Source organism: Felis catus, chromosome B3 (assembly GCF_018350175.1).
Source record: "Felis catus isolate Fca126 chromosome B3, F.catus_Fca126_mat1.0, whole genome shotgun sequence".
NCBI lineage: Eukaryota > Metazoa > Chordata > Mammalia > Carnivora > Felidae > Felis > Felis catus.
In genome coordinates, this window is record NC_058373.1 from 148,004,529 (window position 1) to 148,028,085 (window position 23,557).

At 45.1% G+C, this 23,557-nt stretch overlaps 1 protein-coding gene and 1 gene segment (V, D, J or C); both read right to left on the reverse strand.

The window, feature by feature from the left end:
* Positions 1–6,164: 6,164 nt before the first annotated feature.
* On the reverse strand, positions 6,165–8,579 carry LOC123386296 (disintegrin and metalloproteinase domain-containing protein 21-like). The gene is given in 2 exon segments (XM_045060718.1): positions 6,165–7,304; positions 7,307–8,579. Coding segments are annotated over 2 exon segments (2,205 nt in total). The 5' UTR covers positions 8,565–8,579; the 3' UTR covers positions 6,165–6,357.
* Positions 8,580–10,805: 2,226 nt separating this feature from the next.
* Positions 10,806–11,600, reverse strand: LOC123386270. The segment is given in 3 exon segments: positions 10,806–10,892; positions 11,143–11,453; positions 11,555–11,600. Coding segments are annotated over 3 exon segments (444 nt in total).
* Between the last annotated feature and the right edge of the window lie 11,957 nt (positions 11,601–23,557).

A 23,557-nucleotide genomic window follows, 5' to 3' on the forward strand; every position in this document is an offset into this window, starting at 1 on the left:
CCCAGTATTCTGTGTCATGATTGGTGAAGTACAAGGTTATATTTTAGTATTTTCTTATTCCAGCTGGGGAGAAGTTAAACTACTGCTGACCATGTGTGAGTCCCAGGATTTTTTCCCCCTAATCCTTTATTGTGATTCCTTCCTGGCTTCTGGCAGTCCCCTCCTATGCATGTGGGTTTCCCTCCTCAGCTGGAGACAAAAAGGGGCTGTCTGCTGGTGCCCAACTTGAGAGGAAGAGTGAATGTCCCCACTAGTTTTAAAATGCCTGCCTTCCTTTTACACAAAACCCAGATAGGGATACCATAACACACCTAAAAACTACATGGGCAAAAATCTCCTTGACCTTGGCCTTGGAAATGATGTTTTGGATATGACTCCAAATGCACAGTCAATGAAGACAAAAATCAGCGAGTGAGAACACATCAAACTAAAAATCTTCTGCTTAGGAAAAGACACATTCACCAAAGGAAAAGACATTTTACAGGGATGGAAAAAAATTGTAAAACGTGTGATATGAGGTTCATATCCAAAATTAAAAAAGAAGCTCATTTTGCTGAATATTATAACAAGCAACCGAATTTAAAAAAAATTTGGGCAAGTAGAGGACTTGAAAGGGCCTGTTTCCAAAGTCCATGTACAAATGCCCAGCAAGTGCATTAAAAGGTGCTCAACGTCACTCATCACCAGAGACATGCAAATCAAAGCCACAATCCCATAACACTTCACACCTGTTATTATGGCTGTTACCATCAGACAAGAGATAACAAATGCTTGTGAGCATGTGGAAATAATCAAACCTGGTACACTGTCCCTATGAATGTAAACTGGTGAGGTTACTACTGAAAGCAGTGTGGAGAATTCTCAAAAAATTAGAAACAAAAGTATGGTTGTGCCCAGCGATCCCATTTCTGAGTGATATATACAGGGGATGAAGTCACTACATCAGAGATATGTGCACCCCATGTTCATTGCAGTATTATTCTCCATAGCTGAGACACTGAAAAGACCTAACTGCTCATCAAGGGATTAATAGATAAAGAAGATGTGAGATTAGTAGATGGATGGATGGATACAGAGATAGATAGATACATAGATAGATAGATAGATGCTAGATTTCATCCATATAAAAGTTAATCGTGCCATTTGTGACTGCATGGATGAAGCTTGAAGACATTATGCTAAGTTAAATTAGACAGAGAAAGACACATTCTGTATGATCACACTTACATGTGGAGTCTAGAAACATCAAATTCACAGAAACATAGTGTGCAATGGTGGGTTCCAGGGACTGAGGGGCAGGGAAAATGGGGGCGGGGGCATTGCTCAGTGTGTCCAAACTTCCAGTTAGAAGATAGACAAAAAGCTTCCATGGGTCTAATGTATAGTAAGATGACAATAATTAATATACATATTGTATATTGAAAGTTGCTTTATGTTCTTACCATAATTAGCTGAAGAATGTATTTACTAACTTCAACTTGGTAAATATTTCACATTATATACATGTATCAAGGCATCACATTGTACACCTTAACCTTACATAATGTTATATGTCGATTATATCTCAATAAATCTGGGGCCATAAAAAAAGATATTCCTAGAAGACATTCCTATACACATTTGGCTAGTAATAATTTAACTATGCATGGACATGACTGCAAATCATACAATATGTGATATTAACCCTAAAGATGTTTATGCACAGAGAAGATTTCATACAAGTGTGCATGTGTCTGTGTTGGTGGGAATAATTTCATGTGATTCTGTACACTCATAGAAACAACAGCCATAACAACAGGTGTTAGGACACTGGTGCTAAGTAGAGATCTTGGCATTTTTGAAGAAAATTAAAGGCATTATGGCCAGGGGATAGATCATGAGCAATTTGGGATGTAAAACAAAACAAAACAAAACAAAACAAAACGAAACAAAACAAAACAAAACAAGAACGGTGAACACTTTTCCTTATTGTGATTGGAACATAACATAAGATCTGTGTTTTCCTTCTACATCTCACAGCTTTTGTACTCCATTTCCCATATGAATGGCTTCCTTTGTGCTTAGTTGATATTTTGCAGTGACACATTTTCATTTGCTTCTTTGTTCCTTTTGTGCACATTCTTTAGATAGATCCTTTGGGTTTACCATGCCCTTACACAAAAGACTCTAAAGCCATAACAGTCCATTGTCAACTGATAACTACTTAAATTCAATCCCATGGACAAGTACACTTTAATGGCTCCACACCACTCCTCACTCTACTGATGTAACAGGTCACATCTGTATGTATTCTGTACCCATGAGCATTGATTTATAGTCACACTTGATGCTTTTGTCTTTTGAATCTCACAAAAGAATTGGAAGTGTAGTAGAGGGGTAATGTCAGCCTCCTAGCAGCCTAAGATGTCCCTGTGTTGTGTCTCACACCCCTCCAAAACTTGGCATCCATCCACAAACAAATGTGCATTTTTGGGCCCTGTGGGATCCAGCTCCATATGCCAATGGACCCCTGAAGTGTCTTCCCTACACATGCATAGGTGAACATACCTGAGTGTGGCTATGGACTCTACAGTGACCCCTGAACCTGCTCCACCTTTCTTGTCTGTGGTCTCCGAGGTTCTGGGAAAGGGTCTTAGTTGATCACACATGGACTGGAGTCTTTGTGGAAGTCCAACTTTCCAAAGAAAGTGAAAACACTAACTTTAAATGATATCCTCATTCCCCCCATCCTTGTGCATTGTAGCATTATTTACAAGAACCAAAACACCCTATGTGTCTGTAGACAGAAGAATGGGTAAAAAGAAGTATGGCCTGTATGTACAGTGGAATTCTATGATTCGTCCATAAGAAAGAATGAAAATTTGCCCTTTGCGACAACATGGGTGGATCCTGAGGGCATCAGGATAAGTGAAGTAAGTCAGACATGTGGGAAATCAAATAGGTATGTCCTGGTGTAGGACATTACAGGGACCACATAGCAAAGCAGAACACTGCTTTCTGGCTTTGCTGAAAACAGCAGGCAATGCTTTGCTTGTGTGGTTAATGTGTATCTAGGAGTTACTAACTTCCTTTATCTCGTTAACGTATATCTAGGGAGCACTCATCACCCTTATCTAGTTAATATAGACCTAGGGGGCACTCGCTTTGCTTATCGATTTAATGTAAATCTAGGGGACACTCAGTTCCCTTATGTAGTTAACGTAAGTCTAGTGGGAACACTAAAGTTCACTTATTTACTTAATATTGACCTAGTGCAACTAGTTAATATAAATCTAGGGGGCACTGCGCTGATTTAGTTGAAATAAATTTAGGGGAACTCACTGTGATTATCTAGTTAATGTAAATCTAGGGGGCACTCAGTTCCCTTATGTAGTTAATGTAAATCTAGGGATCATTCACTTATCCAGTAAATTTTTATGTAGTGGGCACTCATTTAACTCACCTAGTTAATGTGAATTTATGGGGCACTCGTTTCACTTATCTAGTTAATGTAAATCTAAGGAGCACTCATTTCCTTGTCTTGTTATTGAAAATCTATGGGACACATTAGGTAAGCACACTTTGCTTATCTAATTAATGTATATCTAGGGCACATTCAATTTGCTTATCTAGTTAATGTCAGCATAGGGGAAACTCACTTTAATTATCCAATTAATGTATGTTTAGGGGGCACTCACTTTGCTTATCTAGTAAATGCAAATCTCGGGGGCAAGCTACACTTCCCATATCTAGTTAATGTCAATCTAGGGGACACACTAACTTTGCTTATTTAGTGAATGTAAATCTAGGGGCAAGCTACACTTCGCCTAGATATTTAATGTAAATCTAGGGAAACCTCACTTTGCTTATCTAGTATATGTATATCTATGGGCACTCTCTCCCTTATCTAGTTAATATAATTCTAGGGGCACTCACCTCACTTACCTCCTTCATGTATATCTAGGGGGCACTCACTTCCCTTATAGAGTTAATGTATATGTAGGTGGCACTCACTTCACTCTTGTAGTTAATATAAATCTAGGGGACAGGTTAAACTTTGCTTATCTAGTTATGTAAATCTAGGGGTCACTAACTTCACTTATCTAGTTATTCATCTAGGGGGCACTCACTTTGCTTCTCTTGTTAACATAAATCTAGAGGGCAGCCACTTTGCCAGTCTAGTTAATGGGTATCTAGGGGGTACTCCACTTTGCTTATTTGGTTAATGTATATCTAGGGGGCACTCAGTTGATGGAGTTAATGTATATGTAGGGGGCAAGCTACACTTCACTTACCTAAGTAATATAAACCTAGGGGCCCTCACCTTGCTTATCTAGTTAATGTAAATTTAGGGGACACTCAGCTTACCTAGTTAATGTAAATCTAGGGAGCACGCTACCCTTTACTTATTTAGTCAATATAAATCTAATGGGCACCTGCTTAGCTTATCTGATTTGTGTATATCTGAGGGGGCACTCACTTTATCTAATTAGTAAATCTAGGGGGCACACTACAGTTCACTTATCTAGTTAATATTACTCTAGGGAGCACTCACTTTGCTTAGCTCATTAATGGAAGTTTAGGGGGCCCTCACTTCTCTGATCTAGTTAACGTGTATCTAGGGGGACCTCTGTGCACACACAATGAACTTTGGTTTCTTTCCCCTGTTAATCCAGGTCACGTGAACTTAGTTCTTGGTCCACAAGAACATTTGGTGGAGAATTTCTTCCTCCCCTTCACCTGTCTAGGCTCTAGGTTCAGCCACATTCTGCTTGTCAGCTCAGACCCAGCACTCTACTTGAAGCCCACATCGCTGTGTGCTGGTGTGTAGACTCCCATCAATTAGTGGGTGTGGCCTGTGGGTGCTAGATCCTCCACAGGACCCATTCTTACTTTATCCTGAAGGTACACTCACGTTTCCAGCACATGTATGGTGTTAACTGAATAGGTCTGCATCTGTAACACGTGTGTCCAAACAGACAGAAGGGCTGATGTTACTCCACAGTTCACTTAGCATCCTTCTGTAGTTTACTGAGCAGGTGGCCGGGACACCTGTTTGGCCCTCCTTCCCAAACATTCCTGCACGCATTCTTGCTGGGAACATGCAGTGTGGCTGCACGGGAATTTCAGGAGGTGCTGGGAAAGTATGATTACCTGTTTGCCCTGGAACGTGGAGAATATGTGTACACATGGCAGTCTAATACTTTGTGTAACCATGTGTCTTTGAGACAAAGTGCATGCATGGGGACACATTGGTACAACTTAGAAGACTATCTGCACCAACAAAAGGATTCTAGGTATGAACTGAAGTGAAAATCCTGTTATGTGCTTCATGTGTTTTACATCTATTGGTGAATTATGGGATAAATTCTTATTCCAAAGTAATTTCTGAAACAGTTACTATTTAGTTCTGAAAATTTCCTAATCAATTACTATTAAAAAGTTGTGTATTTTTAATTCAGAAGAAAACAAACAGACTTTAATATCACTATTATGATTTAAAATATATTCTAGACAACTGTAAAAATAGTAAAAAATATTTAGAAAAAGGGTCCCTAACTTTCCACAGGCTCAACTCTGCAGGATTTCTAGAAGGTTCTTGGGAGAACCAAAGTGGAAATCCTAGGCAGACCCTCATCTAAGGATGAACTCACTGAAAAATAGAGAAAAGAAGGAGAAAAGGGGTTCATATTCATCGGGCTCCCTCGGAATGCCAGAGACATCCATAGGCACTTGTGCCTACCTTTCTGATTGATTTAACTGGGGGCTACTTTCAGCCTCATAGTCTCAGTCTCCCACATTCGGAAATTTGCTCTCCAGGAAGGCACAGCTTGCACTGGCTGGGATCGAATCCATGTCCCTTTCCCTGACAGCCCACAGACACCCCAGTGTGGGACAGGCAGTATGGGTGGGTGGTAGCCCTCCATCACCCCGAACCCATATTGGGACCAGGAAATGAGAGGTCACCTGAAGAATGAGACAAAGCTCAGTGTGCAAGAGCACAGTTTTGGGGAAAATTCATGAATTTGTCCCTAAAGGAGCTTGTGGCAACTTCTCTTATTTCTGGAACCAGAAACCTCAGCCCAAGACACAGCTGCTGACTCAGGTCTCCTGCACAGAGTCTTAGGCACCGTTTGGGTTCTTACAGGCTTACCAAAATACATAGAGGCCACAACCATGCAGTTTTCAAGTTTTATTTCAGAGTTCTGCTCAGTGACGCATCAGAGACCTGGTGTCAGGTCCATGATGTGCCTGTGGACCCCTGTGTCTCCCGCAGACCCCTGGAAGCGTGGATGTTAGCTGTGCCGCCTGATTACTGTATTTTCACAGATGAGCCACGTGGCTTGTCTATAGTTGTTTAGGGGTCTGGAGGCTGAATTATGCATTGTCTTGATCAACAGTCTCTTCCGTAACTTTCTGTCTGTTGATAGTTCTGACATTTCCGGCAACACCAAAGAGGAATGCAGCAATTAAGGCATAGATTCTAGCAAAGATCACTCTGAGATATACCACGGATTCACGACTTTGGCTGACTGACCGCATTCTTCTCGGAGGGCGTCCACTGTCTGTGCTCCCACCAGTGCCTCTTTCAGTGCACCGTGGAGGATCCCAGCCTACGTGGCAATGGCAGTTCCTGTTATTGTTGCATATCCCTCTGTGACTGCATTTCTCCGGGATACATTCATAGTTCAGCCGAGCCACACTGCCATTGCAGTAGGTATCCTGACAGAACTTTCCAGGAGCACAGGGGGTACTGGTTCTCACATGACCAATATCGGTTGTTCCTGTGCTACGATGCGAATCCAGCCCAAAACACCAGAACCCTGAGATCTCAGACTGATGAAATCCAACATGCTCTTGCAGCTGAGGGAGATGGGTGACGTTACTACACTGCAGCCTTCCACACTGCATGTCTGTGGGGGAACAGGGTTTAGATTTGAATACCCCTGGGTCTCTTCTGCAGTGTCCATATCGGCTGCCTTTTTGATTTATGGTATAGCAGACATTTTCACCCTTCACAGCATTTCTGCCAAAGATTTCTTGGCAGTGCATAGTGCGGTCAGTGCAGTTTCCATGATAGCAGTAGCCCTCTTCAGTGCACGGGGTTCCATCTTGCATATAGAAGTCATCAGGGCACTCCACAGACACCCCACGGCAGTATTCTGGAAGATCACATATATTTTGGATTGGCCTGCAGAGTGTCCCAGCATCGGAATAGGTGCAGTTTGTACAGCATCTGCCCGTATTTCATTTGCTGCCAGGGGTTAGAATACAATCACTCGTACAACAGGGATTGTTGTAGCACTGCTTGAAGGAGCCACAGTACACTGCTCACCTGGCTCCACTACATAGTTTCCACAACGATCGTGAGTCAGGCTTTTATTGAAATAGGAAAGTCCTGAGTCAAATATGCACTCACAAAAATTATTCACCACTACATGCTGCATATGAATGAAGGAACAGTTACTGAAAGAACCTGTCATAATAGGGTATTGATTCATAATGCAGGTAGACCTCCTCTGGCATGCACAAAACTGATTGTCATAAAAAATACCAATAGATTTTGCAATTTTTTGGGCTACTAACACAGACAACAATAAAAAATGTCTGCCTAGAGAAGCAAGCGAGATGATGGATTTTGATCCGCATACCGCATATGTGGCTGGCTGAAACTGAAGTTCATGTGGTGCATCTTTGTTCATAAGTAAAGCTGTATGTGGTTTAAAAGCAACAAACAAGTGTCTTTCAAAGTAGATATGAATCGGACTCCCTGGCATCTGAAAATTGTTCAAGACAACTGGATCTTCCAGATTATAAATGACCATGGAGGAAATATAGTGCCTTACATCAATACCTTGAAGCATTGAGTCAGTCAAACTAACAAGCCTCATGAGGAATCAGGCACATTTTGACACGTTGTTGAACACACTATACATTGTTTTGGAACCGAGAACAAGTCCTTTCAAAATTCCATGATGGGATGAATACAACTTACTAGAGATCCTGGGAGCTGCACTGATATTTGCTTGAGAGAACAGGGGGTTCCTATCCCCCTTATATCCCAGGTTATAAGTAGGTCCCGTTGCATTGGTGTCTGCCACTATCTGAGAAACAACGTGTTCAAATCGTTGGGAATCGCTGAGGGGTCTGATTTCATAGGCAAGGTCATCCAACTTCATGATACCTTCAAGGCCCTGATAGCACGTGTCCATGGTGACCATGGAAAAAGGAATCTCCTTCAGGTAGCCGAGGTAGTAACAGTCTGGAGGGATGAAGAGGTAGTCCATCTGCAAGGCTCCCTGATCATCCTGAGTCATCATCAGCAAATGTCTGGACCAAAAGAGTTTCTTGTGCCTCATGTGGATAACATGGCTCTTGCCCCCAAAATGCAGACTGTAGGACAGCCATCCAGGCATCTGAACGCCCTTGCCGTGGTGCAACTCCTTCTTGGGAATTGCCACCTCAGAAGAGATGTAGCGCCATGAGGGACGACCTTGAGAACCTTGGACAGGAGCCAGCAATGCCCAGAGCACACACAGCAAGAGGGGTGCCCTCAGGGTGACCTGGCCCTCTGCCAGCCTCATGCCCCTGCTCAGGGACATCTGCCAGTGATAATGGATAAATGGAGGATCCTCAGCAAAGCCAGATCTAGACCATCAGACAGAACAGAGGGCTGGACCGGGTGGCCAGCACCCTACACCTCGGGGCCACCTGTGCGGTTAGGTAACAGTCACAGGGTGTGGCATTGGGTGACCCTGCTCATCAGTTCACCTGGGGTGGATGTGGAGAGTCAGGTGGGCCATGGTCAACAGTGCTCACATGGACATGGGTAGGGAATTGGACCAAGAAACACGGCTCTATTCAACACATTCCATCTTTTCTCCTTCTACTTGGATACGGGATATGCAATTATAACACACTGAAGTTCTCTACCAATTCCACGTCCTGTGGTACTGCTGGGTCATTTTCTCTGGATGACTGCTTTTCCTCATTATGGAGACCAATGCTTCCTACTTCCATGGGATATGGAGGTAGACTGTCAATTTTACCTTTGTACGTATTGAAAAACATCGCTTTGTAATTTTACATGTCTTCTTCTGGTTGGCTATTAGTTTGCAAGCCATTTGATCCTTTTGGTTGTTGCTTTGAAGCTTCCTCTGAGTTTACTGAGGAAACATTTCCCAGTATTCTGTGTCATGATTGGTGAAGTACAAGGTTGTATTTTAGTTTTTTCTTATGCCATCTGGTGAGAACAGAAGGTACTGCTGAACATGTGTGAGCCCCAGGGGATTTCCCCTCTAATCCCTTATTGTGGTTCTTTCCTGGCCTCTGGCAGTCTTCTCCCATGCCTGTGAGTTTCTCTCCTCAGGTGGAGATAGATGCAGGGGACTTGAGGTTACGTTAGCAGCTTGCACCATGGAGGCTGCACATGATCGAAAATGGTATCCACCATGGAACCCCCTTGTTTAAGTACCGTCTAGTCCTTTAAAATGCCCTGGGTTGGGCAGAAGTCCTCAGAGTTGGATTTTGGAGAAGAGTCTGCCTTTTCTCCGGGTGGCTGGCCTCCTAAATAAAGCTCAACTTCTTTTCCCACCAAAACTAAAACTTTGAACATTGACCTTTCCAGAAATACTCAGCTGAATTTGGGATTTGATAACAATAAAATGGAGAGTGGAATGGCAGTTGTAAGGGGCTGGCAGGGAGGGGCAATGAAGAGTAGATCTCAAGGGCTATGATTTTCTGTTATGCAAAATGATTAAGTTCTAGAGGGGTCTCCACAACATTACCCCTGTAATTAACAATACTGCACTGTATGATTCAAGTTTTGTGAAGAGTGTTGGTCTCATGTTCAGTGAGATCCTAACACAAAACAAAAGTGGAAGACACGAATTTTGCTTCTCACATGACAGTATGCTGAACTGCATGGACACACTCTACTGATAACGTGAAAATAATTTAAAAACATTTACATAGTTTGAATACTAACCCTGAGGATATGTCATTTACAATATCTTCTTCCATTCCATAGGTTGCCTTTTAGTTTTGTTGTTTCCCTCACTCTGCAGAAGCGTGCTATTTTGAGGTAGTCCCAATAGTTCATATATGTATGTATTTAATTTTCTTCTTTTATTTTTAATTTAAATTCAAGTCTTCAGTCTTTGAGCTCCACGTTTACAGGAAGTTGACTTGTCATGATTAACTTTATGGGTTATCTTGACTGAGTCATTGGTGCTCAGATTCGCCACTGTTTCTGTGGATGTCTGTGATGTGTTTCCAGAAGAGACTGGCATTTCCTTCCATGGTTCCTGTCTGGGCATCACCCATTCCATTAAGGTTCTGAATAGAATCTGATGCAGAGGGAGGAAGAATTCCCTCATTTTTACTTCCCATGTGCTTGTTTGAACTGGAACAGTGGTCCCCTCTGGCCCTTGTTATGAGAGTTATAACATCAGATCTCTACGTTCTGAGACTAGACCCTAGTTCAGAATCAGACATATTACACCACTGGTTTTCCTGGGTCTCCAGCTTGTGACAGTAGATCATGGGACTTCCCAACCTCTTTAGTTATGGAAACCAATGTGCTTTGGGTTCTGTTCCTCAGGAGAATCCAGACTAATACATGGAGATGATTTATCTCTTGTTTAGAGGAATTGAATAAAGCTGTAGCTCATTTAACGTCCTGAGTAGCAAGTGCCAGGAGGGAGTGTCACGTTGTTTGATGGTGACAAGGGCTGGGTGAAGTTAATGGGGAGCTGTGGGATCCTGTGGTCCTGTCTGCACAGGGAGTGCATCTGGGACTCCTCTACTGGCTCAGATGTTGTGCCTCAGAAAATCTGTAATTCACTCATGTTGAGGGACAGGAGTAAGCAATGCAAACAACTGTGTCTTTTGTGCATGTTAGTGCCGTTTTCCTATGACAACAGGTATCTAATTCAGAGAGTTAATAGGTAAGCACAGAATCCTGTGTCCAGAGAGGCTCCCTGAGGAAACTGCTGTGTGGACAGGAAGCCCCAAACCCTGACAGGAAACCTGCCTGTAACCTCCATCTTCACCTGCTCCTGACAACCCAAAGCAGAATTGTGCATAGTGTGCACCCCCTGGTGGTGCTGATCCCCTTCTGCAGGGAGGTTTGCTTGTGAGCTCCCAGTGAGGTCCCCTCACCCTGTTTCTTGCACAGTAATATGTGGCCGTGTCCTCAGACTTCAGGTTGTTCATCTGCAGATACAGCGTGTTCTTGGCGTTATCTCTGGAGATGGTGAATTGGCCCTTCACAGAGTCTGCGTATCTTGTGCTACCTCCACTACCACTAATATATGCGACCCACTGCAGCCCCTTCCCTGGAGCCTGGCGGACCCAGTGCATGCTGGAACTACTGAAGGTGAATCCAGAGGCCACACTGGTGAGTCTCAGGGACCCCCCAGGCTTCACCAGGTCTCCCCCAGACTCCACCAGCTGCACATCACACTGGACACCTGCAGACGCAAGACATCTTGGTCAGGTAACTGTCACACATCCACTGGTTCTCACTCATATGCACTCACATACTCAGTGTCTCTCGTTCACCATGAATTACCTTTTAAAAATGCAACAAGGTAAACCAAGCCAAGCGCATACTCCATGATGAGGTGTCTGTGTTCTGTCCTGATCACAGAATGGGAACACCTGGGACCCCTGGAGCCGGGCTCCTCTCCCAGCTGCAGGGTCGGGATGGGCTGGTTTTATCAGCACAGAGAGGGCCCTGTTTGCATGTCCTCTTGCATATATATCACACTGCAGACTTAGATTTGATTCTTTAAAAGTGAATGGCAGTTTGGGATGCATTTCTACATTAGTTTGTGTGGATGGTGCTGTGACAATATGAATAATTCTTATCAGTGAGCACAGGTATATTTGCGTAACTTGTGCATTTTTACATGTCTTTCATCAACAAAGGTCATTTTCGCTCTACAATTATTTTACATACTTTATGAGATTTAATCCCAAGTACTTTATTCCGTGCCATTTTCAGTTGTATAATTTTGTTATTTGTTTTGCATATATTTCCATGCTGGTGTGTAGAATCATAGGTGGTTTATTTTTTTTTATTTTCTTTGTTCATTGTGCTCATTGTGCATCCTGCATTTTTCCTCATTTTAAAAAACTGGTTCTAATATTTTTTGTGGTATCTCTAGGGTTTTGTTATGTTTAAGATCATGTCATCTGCAAACAAGTAATTGTCCTTCCTCCTTACTGATTTAAATGTCTTTTGTTTCTTTCTATTGCCAAAGTTTGTGGGTACTTCTTCCAGTTGTAGGAGAAGAATGCTTTTTCCTTCTTTTCTTCTGGGCTTTCATCCTGTCTAAGGATTCAGTTGACATAAGACTGATCTAAAGGGGAGAATAAATTTCATTTTGCAAGTGCCTGGGCTTCCTAATAATATGGCACCCAGAGAATGAACAAAGCAAGTGGCACTTGTGACTTTCAGACAACAAAACATTGGATTTGGCAAGAGTCAAGGCAAAGGTGTGGTTTTCGGATATTTAATTAGTCAAGTAACTAGGTTTGTTTGCACAACCTTCTTCTCCCTGAGTTACTTATTCTGGTGCTAAGGATGGTTCTCCCCTCCTGGTACAGGGAAGGGAGTTTCCCAAGGGAGATTTATATCCTGCTGTCAAGGGACACAGGAGGGTCTGAGTGTCCTTGGACTGGCCGTTTCTCCCGTGACTTTCATCCAAATAAGGACTGTGACACGATGATATGGTTTGAGGCAGCATAGTTATTCTTCACGTTATCATGAGGAATACTTCTATTGGGGATGACCATCATTGCCTGGCTCCTGATGTGGCAGGAATGGTTTTAGTGTTTTATGTTCAATATGCTGTCAGGTGTGGGCTTTCATAGTGGCCATGATCATGTGGAGGTAATTTCCTTCTCCTTTTTAATTGAGTTATTTTAAAATGATGAAGACGTATTTTTTGTTCATGAAAAAACTTAATTTATGAATAAATTAAGGATGGCTTTGATTCAGTCATTCCCTCTGTTAATGGAGGACATCACATTTTTGCATTTGTGTATGTTGAGGCAAAATTTCATCTCAGGGATGCATCACCTTGGATTATTATGTATGATCCTTTCAGTGTGCTTTTGAATTCAGTAGGCTCGGACTTAACCAAGGAATTTTGCATGTATGTGTATCTGAGACACTGGCCTGTAGTTTCCCTTCTTGTGGTGTGTTTCTCTGGCTTTGTTGTGAGAGTAAAGGTGTCCTCATAAAGTGCATCTGGGAGTGGTCTTTTTAATCAGCAATTTGTAATAGTTTGAAAAATATTGGCATTAATTATTCTTTAAATATTGTAGAATTTTAATAAAGCCTTGGTTTTTTTTTTGTTTTTTTTTTGGAGGGTGAAGGTTTTACATTAAGGATATCTTCTTACTAATTTTTGTTTTGTTCCTCTTGTATTTTGCATGAAAGAGTATTGGTGAATTATATAATGCTAGAAAATGTGTAATTTGTTCTTGGTGATCTAATTGTTGACCTATAAATATCTAAGTTTTTCCTTTGTGATCCTTTTCATGTGTTTAGTTCAGTTATGTCTCCTTTTTCAGTTCCGATCTCATTTGTTTGTGAATCTTACCTATTTCCCTAGGCTACCTAAGGTTTTGAAATTTCACTTATATTTCCAAATTCAAATTTTAATGAAGTTTATTTGTTTTCTTATTTGTGATGGTCTTTTTTATCTGCTGTATCTTTTTATGTTAATTTTATATTTATCTTTTTATCTCAATGAAAATACCAATGCCTTTTTTTTAAAGGAATCTGAAAAATATACTAATTCATATGTAACCACAAAACACATGGAAGTAAAAAACAAAATCATGAAGACGAGAGAACCTGGAAGAAGGAGAACACTTTTTCCTTCTAAATATATTGCAGAAGTACATTAACTCCAACAGTGTACTGCTGGCATGAAATGAGTCATATAGACCAGTGGAGCTCATTACGGAGCACAGAAGTAGAATTGTGCAGATGCAGTCAGCAAATCCTCCATGAGATTTCCAACAATGCACAGTGGGGAAAGGATTGTGTCTCTTAAACATGGTGTTGACTAGGGGCGCCTGGGTGGCTCAGTCAGCTAAGCATCCAACTTCCAGTCACGTATTGTTGTCATGATTTATGGGTTTGAGCCCCACATCAGGCTCTGTGCTGACAGCTCAGAGCCTGGATTCTGTGTCTGCCTCTATCCCTGTGCCTCCCCTGATCATGATCTGTCTCTCTCCCTCAAAAATAAAAGAAACATTAAAAAATGGTGTTGATATACACATGCAAAATAATGACATTTGGCTGTAATCTTGCATCATACATATACGTCAACACAAACAAATATCAAAATGGATTAAAATTAAGCAGAACAGCTGACTCAAAATGCCTTCAAAGAGAACACACAGGATAAACATCATGACATTCTCTTGACAATGATTTATTTGATACAAAAGCAAAATCACAGAGAACCATGGCAGACAAGGAGGACTGCATCAAACCAGAAAGGCGGAAAATCAAACAGTAGCAGGGTGAGAAGGCAGTCTATGAAATGGGAGACATTACATTAAAAATATTGAAAAGGAGTTAATATCCAAAATACAGGAGGGACTCCTTAACATCAATAGCAAAAATCACAATTATAATCATAACAGTAAGCACATCACCTGATTAAAATTTGGGTCAAACATGTAAATATCCATTTCACTATTAAGGTTGAAAAAATGTCCATCCAGCATATGAATGGTGTTCATCATCACTAATCATCAGAGTATTCCACCCCCGATCCACTGAGATATCACCTCACAACTGATAGCAAGGCTATTATAAGGCAAACACAAAGAGAACATCTCAAGTGTTGCTGAGGATGTGGAGAACAGGCAATCGTAGAATTCACTTGATGGGAATGCAACATCGTGTAGCTACTATGGAAAACTGCGGTGAAATAACCCACTAAACTGAGTTCCTAATCTGCTCCCATACAGTTGACTTCATGTCCAGCTGAGTGTGAGGAAGGTCTGGGCCTCATGTTCTGTGGAGAGGCAGGTGCAGAGACAGGTGGATCCAGTGGATGATTCCTTAACTCCTTCAGTAGAGTGGACCCCTGGCTGACCATTTTGTAAGACTTGACTCAGTGTGCCTCCCCACTGGTTGTCTTTGGCTTCCTGAACTGGATGGAGAACAAAGGGAGTGAAGGGTAGAAACTACTCTTTTCTCTCACAGGAACGTGTATACACTGAGAATCCTTGAGAGAAAGTCACGGAGTTGATGAAGATGCTGTGGGGTTTCGACAACCACAAGGGTCTTTCCTCATGGTCTCTCTTCATGGGCATCCAAGGAAAACCTTGGTCTTTTTAATAAAACAATGGTCTTTTTAATAAAGGGTGCTAGACAGCTGGCTATCCATGTGCAGAGGAATGAAATTGCGTCCATACCTCACACCATATACAAACTCAAATCCAAATGGATCAACAGTTTATTTTTTATTTTTTTATTTAAAAAATTTTTTAACGTTTATTTATTTTTGAGACAGAGAGAGACACAGCATGAATGGGGGAGGGGCAGAGAGAGAGGGAGACACAGAATTGGAAGTAGGCTCCAGGCTCTGAGCCATCAGCCCAGAGCCCGACGCGGGGCTCGAACACCCGGACTGCAAGATCGTGACCTGAGCTGATGTTGGACGCTTAACTGACTGAGCCACCCAGGCGCCCCAGGATCAACAGTTTAAATGTAAAATTATGACCTCTGGAAGCAATATATTGCGATAAATCTTCATGACCATTGGGTTTAGCAATGTTAGAGATGACACCAAAGCACAAGCAAGGAAAGAAAAAGTAGATAAATTTAGTTTTCTTAACATTAGAAACCTTTGTACACCAGAAGATGCTATCCCCAAAGTGAAAAGACAAAGCCTAATGGAAGACAATATTTGCACAGTATTTGTCTGGTAAGAGCCTGTTATGCAGAATGTATAAAGAGTTTTTACAACTCATCAAGAAAAAGACAACCCAATTTTTAATATGGACAAAGGATTTGGCTATATCTTTCCCCAGTGCAATCATACAAATGGTGAATACCACTTGAAAAGATATTAAACATCAATAGTCCTTATGGAAATGAAGATTTAAACCACAGTGAGATACCCTTTTACACGCACTCAAAATGCTCTAATCAATACAACTACAAAATAACAAATGTTGGTAAAGATGTTGAGAAATTGGAACCCTTCAACCTTGCTTGTGGAAATGTAAAATGGTGGAGACTATGTGTAAAATAGTTTGGCAATTCCCCCACCCCCCCAAAAAAAGATAAAAACATAGAATTACCATATGGCCCAACAATACTACTCCCAGATATATATCTTGAAGAATTGAAAACAGTTGTTTAAACAAAGTGCATGTGCACATACGTAGCAGCACTGTTCACAATAGCCAAATTGTAGAAACTATGCAAATACCTATCAGTGTGAATGGATAAACAACCTGGGGCAGACCCTTAAACAGGAATATTATTCTGTCATACAAAGAAATAAAGTAAAATGTTGTGGCTGTAGAGAATACTGGTTTCTCAGAAAGCTATCACAGAACTCCACATCTGCACTTACATCTGGAAATTTAAAGCAAAGACTTGAGCAGGTATTCATGTTCCCGTATTCATAGCTGCTTCTTCACAACAGCCAAAAGATGGAAGCAACCCAAGTAACTATTCACAGGTGAGTAAATAAACAAAATGTAATATATACATAATGGAATATGATTCAGCCTTAAAAAGGAAGCGAGTTCTGACACACACTAGCACACCGACTGAACTTGGCAGTCATTATGCTGAGTGAAATGAGCCAGTGACAGAAGGAAAATACACTATGGTTCCACTTAAGTGAGGTGTCCAGAAAAGTCATACTCAGAGACACCAAGTAGAATGTGGCTGTAGGGGCCGAGGGGAAAGGGGAATTGGGATTTAGGGTTTTACAGATACAGAGTTTCCCTCAGGGAACATGACAATGTTCTGGAGATGGATGTACAACAGTGTGAATGCAGTTAATGCCAGACAACTGTATGCCTAAAGTGACTTACGTGGTAAATGTTATGTTATGTACATTTAATCAGAATTTAAAAAGGAAGGACTGATACACGTCACAACATGGGTGAATGCAGAAAACATCCTCAGTGGCAGAAGCCATCCAGAAAAGGCCACTCAGGAACCATCTTGCTCTTTTTTTTTTTATGTTTATTATTTATTGTTGAAAAAGAGAGACAGAGACAGGTCATGATAGCGGGAGGGGCAGAGCAAGAGGGAGACACAGAATCTGAAGCAATCTGCAGGCTCTGAGCTGTTAGCACACAGCCAGAAGCAGGTGCTCGAACCCATCAACTTCGAGATCAGGACCTGATGTGAACTTGGCCTTTAGCAGACTGAGACCCCAGGCGCCCCAGGAACCACCTTGCTCTTTAAATCCCCACAGGTTACACAGATAGGGGAAAGTCTCCGGAGCACTTCCCCAAAAGAAACCAGATCAGAATGGGAAAAGACATTTCACAGTGGGGCAGGTGGGGACACTTGAAGTGGGCCTGTGGTCTGGGTTCTAATGTGGAAACGCAGGGATTTCCTCATTTGGGGTTCTGTGGTGGTTTCTCGGGAGGGCGTCCCCGTTTGGGTTAAAACGCACCAAAGTATCTCATGTGAAGTGGCAAACGCGGCAAAGAAACGATCGTCCAGGTAAAGTGTATTTGCGCTGCTGTGACACGTTCACTGCACGTTTGAAGTCACAGAGTAAGGTACTCCTCGAAACAACAGTGTCAGCCCCACATGACAGAAGCAAGAGAGGGGTCAAACGCTGTGACGTAGGCCCACTCCCAGACCCAGCTCACCCAGGCGGAGAAGCCACGGGCCCTGCAGGAGGCAGCACCTGAGCCAGAGGCACGTGGGAGGGTTCAATTGGTGGCCACGTGATTGGGTGTAGCGGAAGCAGTGGGATTTGGAATTCCGGTTGTCCACAAGACGCCACTAATAAGCTGTTAGAACTGCCAAAACCAATGAAGGGACATCTCACCGAAGTGGACCCGGGAGGCGGGGAGGAGAGGCTGGAAGGCGGAGCCCAGCACCCAGGGTCAGGAGCCAAACAACCCACCGCTAGAGACCCAAGATTAGAATCCTCCGCGGAGAGAAGCCCCAGGCTCAGGCCCCGCCAGGGGAAGCTGAGCCCTGCGGCCCCTACAGGAAACCCACCGCGCCTGCAGCCGGGCCCGGGAGGCGCCTGCTCGCCCTGCAGCCCTGCTTTCCTCCTGCGGACCTCGCTTCAAAACCAGCCTCCCAACTTCCTCTTCTCCGGAAACAGCGTTCCTCTCCGTGTGCTCCCCACCCGGCCGCGGTTTTGCCGCGGCTTGCTGGGCCCGGATGGCAATTCTCCGCTACTCCTGAATAAACCCACTTTTGCTGGTAGCATAACTGGCGGCGTTGTTTCCAAGGGCAACGGAAGGATAAACGAGGACACTCGCAGGAGAGGAGATCAGCACGCACACACCACGTGCATGTCTGCACTCTCCTGACAACCCGTCGGAAAGAGAAAGGAAGAGACGGTGCCATTTACAACCGCCGCAGAAGGAACGACGTGCCCCAGAGGAAGTCTAAGCAAGGAGGTGGCAGGCCTGCTGTCCCAGGACAGGGCACTGGGGACAGAAACGGAGGAAGACGCACGGGGGTGGAGAGCGGCTCTGTGCTCCTGGCCGCGGAGGAACCGACCCCGTGAGCACGTCTGTCCTGCCCGGAGCGACCTGCAGCTCCGGGGTGTCGCACTGAACTCCCCACTGCGCCGTCGCAGACCCCGGAGGGACACCCCGCCGCGCGCGGAGGCTGAAGGGACCCGCGAGGCCAGAGCGGCGGGAGTGCAAGCTCCGCCAGGGGACCCTGCTCCTGGACCGCGAACCGCATGAGGAAGCGGCGGGAACCGAGTGGGCGCGGAGCAGGAACACGGCCACGCTGCCCCACCGCCCGGCGCCGGTGAGGTAAGCCCCGCGGGGGACACAGTGTCACCGCGCACGACGCCGCGCAGGGTCCTTTCCCCCCAGGGTCTGGGGAACACCGCCCCCCTCAGCCTCCAGGTTCCAGAAGCTCCTCTTCCCGGGGCCTGGCTTTCTCCTCACCTGTTCCTCCCTTGGCGGGACCTGAGGAGACCGGGTTCTTGTCCGTGTGGATGCGGGGCCACGTGCCCCTGAATCCTCCACAGCGGGTCCTGAGGAGACCGGGTTCTTGTCAGTGTGGACGCGGGGCCACGTCCCCCTGAATCCTCCACAGCGGGTCCTGACGAAACCGGGTTCTTGTCAGTGTGGACGCGGGGCCACGTGCCTCTGAATCCTCCACAGTGGGTCCTGTGGAGACTGGGTTCTTTTCCGTGTGGACGCGGGACCACGTCCCTCTGAATCCTCCACAGCGGATCCTGAGGGGACCGGGTTCTTGTCAGTGTGGACGCAAGCCCAGGTCCTCCCGAATCCTCCACAGCCGGTCCTGACGAAACCGGGTTCTTGTCAGTGTGGACAAGGGCCCTCATCCCCCCGAAGTCTCCACAGAAGGTCCTGACAAAACCGGGTTCTTGTCTGTGTGGACGCGGGGCTACGTGCCTCTGAATCCTCTACAGTGGGTCCTGAGGAGACCGGGTCCTTGTCTGTGTGGACATGGGCTCTCTTCCTCTCGAGTCCTCCACAGGGTGTCCTGACAAAACTGGTTCTTGTCCGTGTGGACACGGGCCCTCGTCTCCCCGAAGTCTCCACAGCAGGTCCTGAGGGGACCGGGTTCTTGTCGGTTTGGACGCGGGCCCTCGTCTTCCCGAATCCTCCTCAGCGGGTCCTGAGGAGACCGGGTTCTTGTCCGTGTGGACGCTGGTCTAGGTCCTCCCGAATCCTCCACAGCGGGTCTGTAAAAGCCGGATTCTTGTTGGTGTGGACACGGGACCTTGTCCACCCGAAGTCTCCACAACGGATCCTGAGGAGACCGGGTTCTTGTCGGTTCGGACGTGGGCCCTAGTCCACCCCAAGACTCCACAGCGGGTCCTGTAGAGAATGGGTTCTTGTTGGTTTGGACCTGGGACTTTGTCCTCCGAATCCCCCACAGCGGGTCCAGAAGAAGCCGGTTCTTGTCAGCATGGACACAGGCCCTAGTCCTCCCGAATCCTGCGCAGGAGGTCCTGTGGAGACCATGTTCTTCTGGGTTTGGACGTGGGCCCTACTCCTCTTGAATCATCCACAGCGGGTCCTGACAAAACCAGTTCTGGTCAGCGTGGACGAGGGCCCTCCTCCACCGGAAGTCTCCACAGTGGGTCCTGAGATCAGGTTCTTGCCACGTGGACAGGAACCTATGTCGTCCTGTTCCCTCACTGTGAATGTAATGGCACAGCCTTAAGGTCAGAGTGGTCCTTCATGAAGAAGTCCTTAGATTGTGTTGTCAAGGGCCTGTCCTCCAGGTTGGAAATGGTCAAGGATCTGGGCGCATGACACAAGGCAAAAACAAAAAACAAAAACCCCACAGTCTCTGAATTGTCCCCATTCTATCTTAGTGTTGGATGGCGTCACCTGAGCTTGACCTCTCCCAGTGGGCCTGTGCTGCCATGCCATAAAAATCCAAGTCTCAGGAATCAGAGCTTCTTTCTCCCTACCTCTGTGGGCTCTGGGGGCTTGGGGAGCATTTTCCTGAGAGCCTTCCCCCTTTTTTTTGTCTGTGTCTCCTGCCTGTGCCTTGGTGTGCTTGTCATGGTCTTTTGATAGAGTGAAAAGTCTGGAGGCTCCTCTAGGGTGTCTTTGTAAACAGGCTGTGGATACTTTGAATTTTTCAGTGAATGATGACTTTGGCGGTCTTGGACCAATTCAGTCAGCTGCAGCATGTCAAGTGCTGTAAGCAACAGCTCGGAGCCAATGACGAAGACCACAAAAGCCAATCAATGTCCTCGTCTCCCTCCCTTTGGACAAATGATTCTAGGAAGCCTTGAATTTCCATGATGGTATAGTGCCTGTCACCATTTCTGTCTCTCATGCTGGTCCTTGGACATGTAGGTGTAGTGGATCGTGACAGGGAAAATCTGGGATAGAAGTTATTTCTTCCCAGAGTCGTGTTCTGTGGCCTCCCACACTGAGGTGTCCCACTCAACACCTGACAGGTAGGGAGCCATTGGCGGCAGCAGCGAGGATTGCAGCCACTAGGGGGAGCTTGCCTTGGCCAAGTCCTCCACCCTGGGTGCCATGATGCTTCTACTAGATTTGCCTCCATCACTAGCTAGGGCTGGCTAATCAAGCACAACACCACAGTGCTGGCCGCAACATAGTGGACCAAGCAGCTGGCATCTTCTTCGACACTAATCTAGGAACACTGTCCTCAGTGTCCACCTCCTTTCGAGGTGAATAGCAAATACACACCCCTGTACCCCCAGACTGATGCCTGCTTGTTGGTCTCTGCAGGGAGTCTGACCTTTTATGGCACTGATAATTTAGGGTGAGGGTTTCTGGCAACACCTGGCATAAGCCCAAATCAAAGCTACAGACCACCAGCAAGCACCAGCTCCTTCCCACAGCAGCTGAGACGTGAGCGTGAGGAATGAGTGAGCCATTCTTAGGTCTAAGGCATTGCAGGGGGGCATCAGCTAGGCTCCGATCCCATCCTTGGGGATAAATGTATTGTGGGATCTCAGCTTCTGGACTGAATTAAGAACATGTAGACTGTGACCTGCTGAAGGAAGTGGCAACAGCAAGTCACAGTGGGTGACAGGCAGCTCCGTAGGCATCTGAGCTCTCGCTTGGGGTACATGAGATGTGTGGGCTCCTTGTGACTGAAGGTGGGGTTTCAGTACACCCCCAACAAAGGAAATGGAAGCACAGGATTTATGACTTACAGAGCCCAGAACAAGAGGGCACAAGGACCCAGGGAAGGGCAGGCCTCCATCCCACATTCGCAATGATCAGGACATAGAAAACAGGGTAGCAAATACAGGATTTCTTGGGAGCGGATGGGGGTGAATTCGCTAACTTTCACAGGCTCACCTCTGTGTTATTCTAGAAGGTGCTTGGAAAACCAAAGTGGGAACCCTAGGCAGATTCTTATCTAAGGTAAACTCACTGAAAAGTAGGCAAGATAAAGAGAGCAGGGATTCACATTTACCAGTCTCCCTCTGGATGCCAGAGTCATCCATAGGCACTTGTGCCTACTTTTCTGATTGATTTCATTGGGTGCTCCTTTCAGCCTCATGGTCCCAGTCTCCCACATTTGGAAATTTGCTCTCCAGAGAGGCACAGCTTGCACTAGGTGGAACCTAATGCCAGTCCCCTTCCCTCACAGCCCACAGACACCCCCGTGTGGGACAGGCAGTATGGGTGGGTGTAGCCCTCCATTATCCTGAACCCACATGGGACTGGAAGAAGACAGATTACCTTTAGAATGAGAAACTTTTCAGTCCACAACAGCATAGTTTTGGAGAAAACTCATGAAGTTGCCAATAAAGGAGCTTGTGTCAACTTCTTTTAATTCTGGAACCAGACACTTCCACTCAAGGCACAGCTCTAACTCAGGTCCTCTCCCAGAAACTAAGGCTCAGTTTGGGCTCTTACAGGCTTAAAAACTACATAAAGGCCACAAGCATGCAGTTTTCAAGTTTTATTTCAGAGTGCTGGTCGGTGAGCCGTGAGAGACCTGGTGTTAGAGCCGTGATGTGCCTGAGGACCCCTGTGTGTCCCGCAGACCCTTGGAAACGTGGGTGTCAGCAGTGCCACCTAAATACTGTATTTTTACAGATGCACCAGATGCATTGTCTATAGCTGTTCAGGGCATGGAGGCTAAATTATGGATTGTCTTCTCCAAAAATCTCTTCCTTAACTTTCTCTGTGTTTATAGTTATTACATTTCCAGAAACGACAAAGTTGAATGCAGCTATTATGGCATAAATGTGACCAAAAACCACTCTGAGATATACCATGGATTCATGACTTTGCCTGACTGACTGAATTCTTGGAGGGGTCCACTGTGTGTGCTCCCACCAGTGCCTTGTTCATGCACCATGGAGGATCCCAGCCTATGTTGCAGTGGGAGTTCTTGTTATGGTTGCACATCCCTCTGTAACTGCATTTCTCTGGGATACAGTCATAATTCAGCTGAGCCCCAAAGCCATTGGAGTAGGTATCCTGACAGAACTTTCCTGGAGCACAGGAAATACCAGTTCTCAACCAATCTCGGTTGTTCCTATGCTAAGATGTGAATCCAGTCCCAAACATCAGAACCCTGGGTCTCAGACAGATGGAATCCAACATGCTCTTGCAGCTGAGGGAGATGTGTGACATTCCTACACTGCAGCCTTCCACAAGGCACATCTGTGTGGGAACAGGGTTCAGCGTTGAATTCCCTGCAGTCTTCTGTAGTGTCCATGTTGGCTGCCTTTGTGATTTATGGTATAGCAGACATCTTAACCTTTCTCAGAATTTCTGCCAAAGTTTCTTTGCAGTGCATAGTGCAGTCAGTGCAGTATCCATGATAGCAGCAGCGCTCTTCAGTGCACGCAGTTCTATCTTGCATATGGAAGTCATCAGGGCC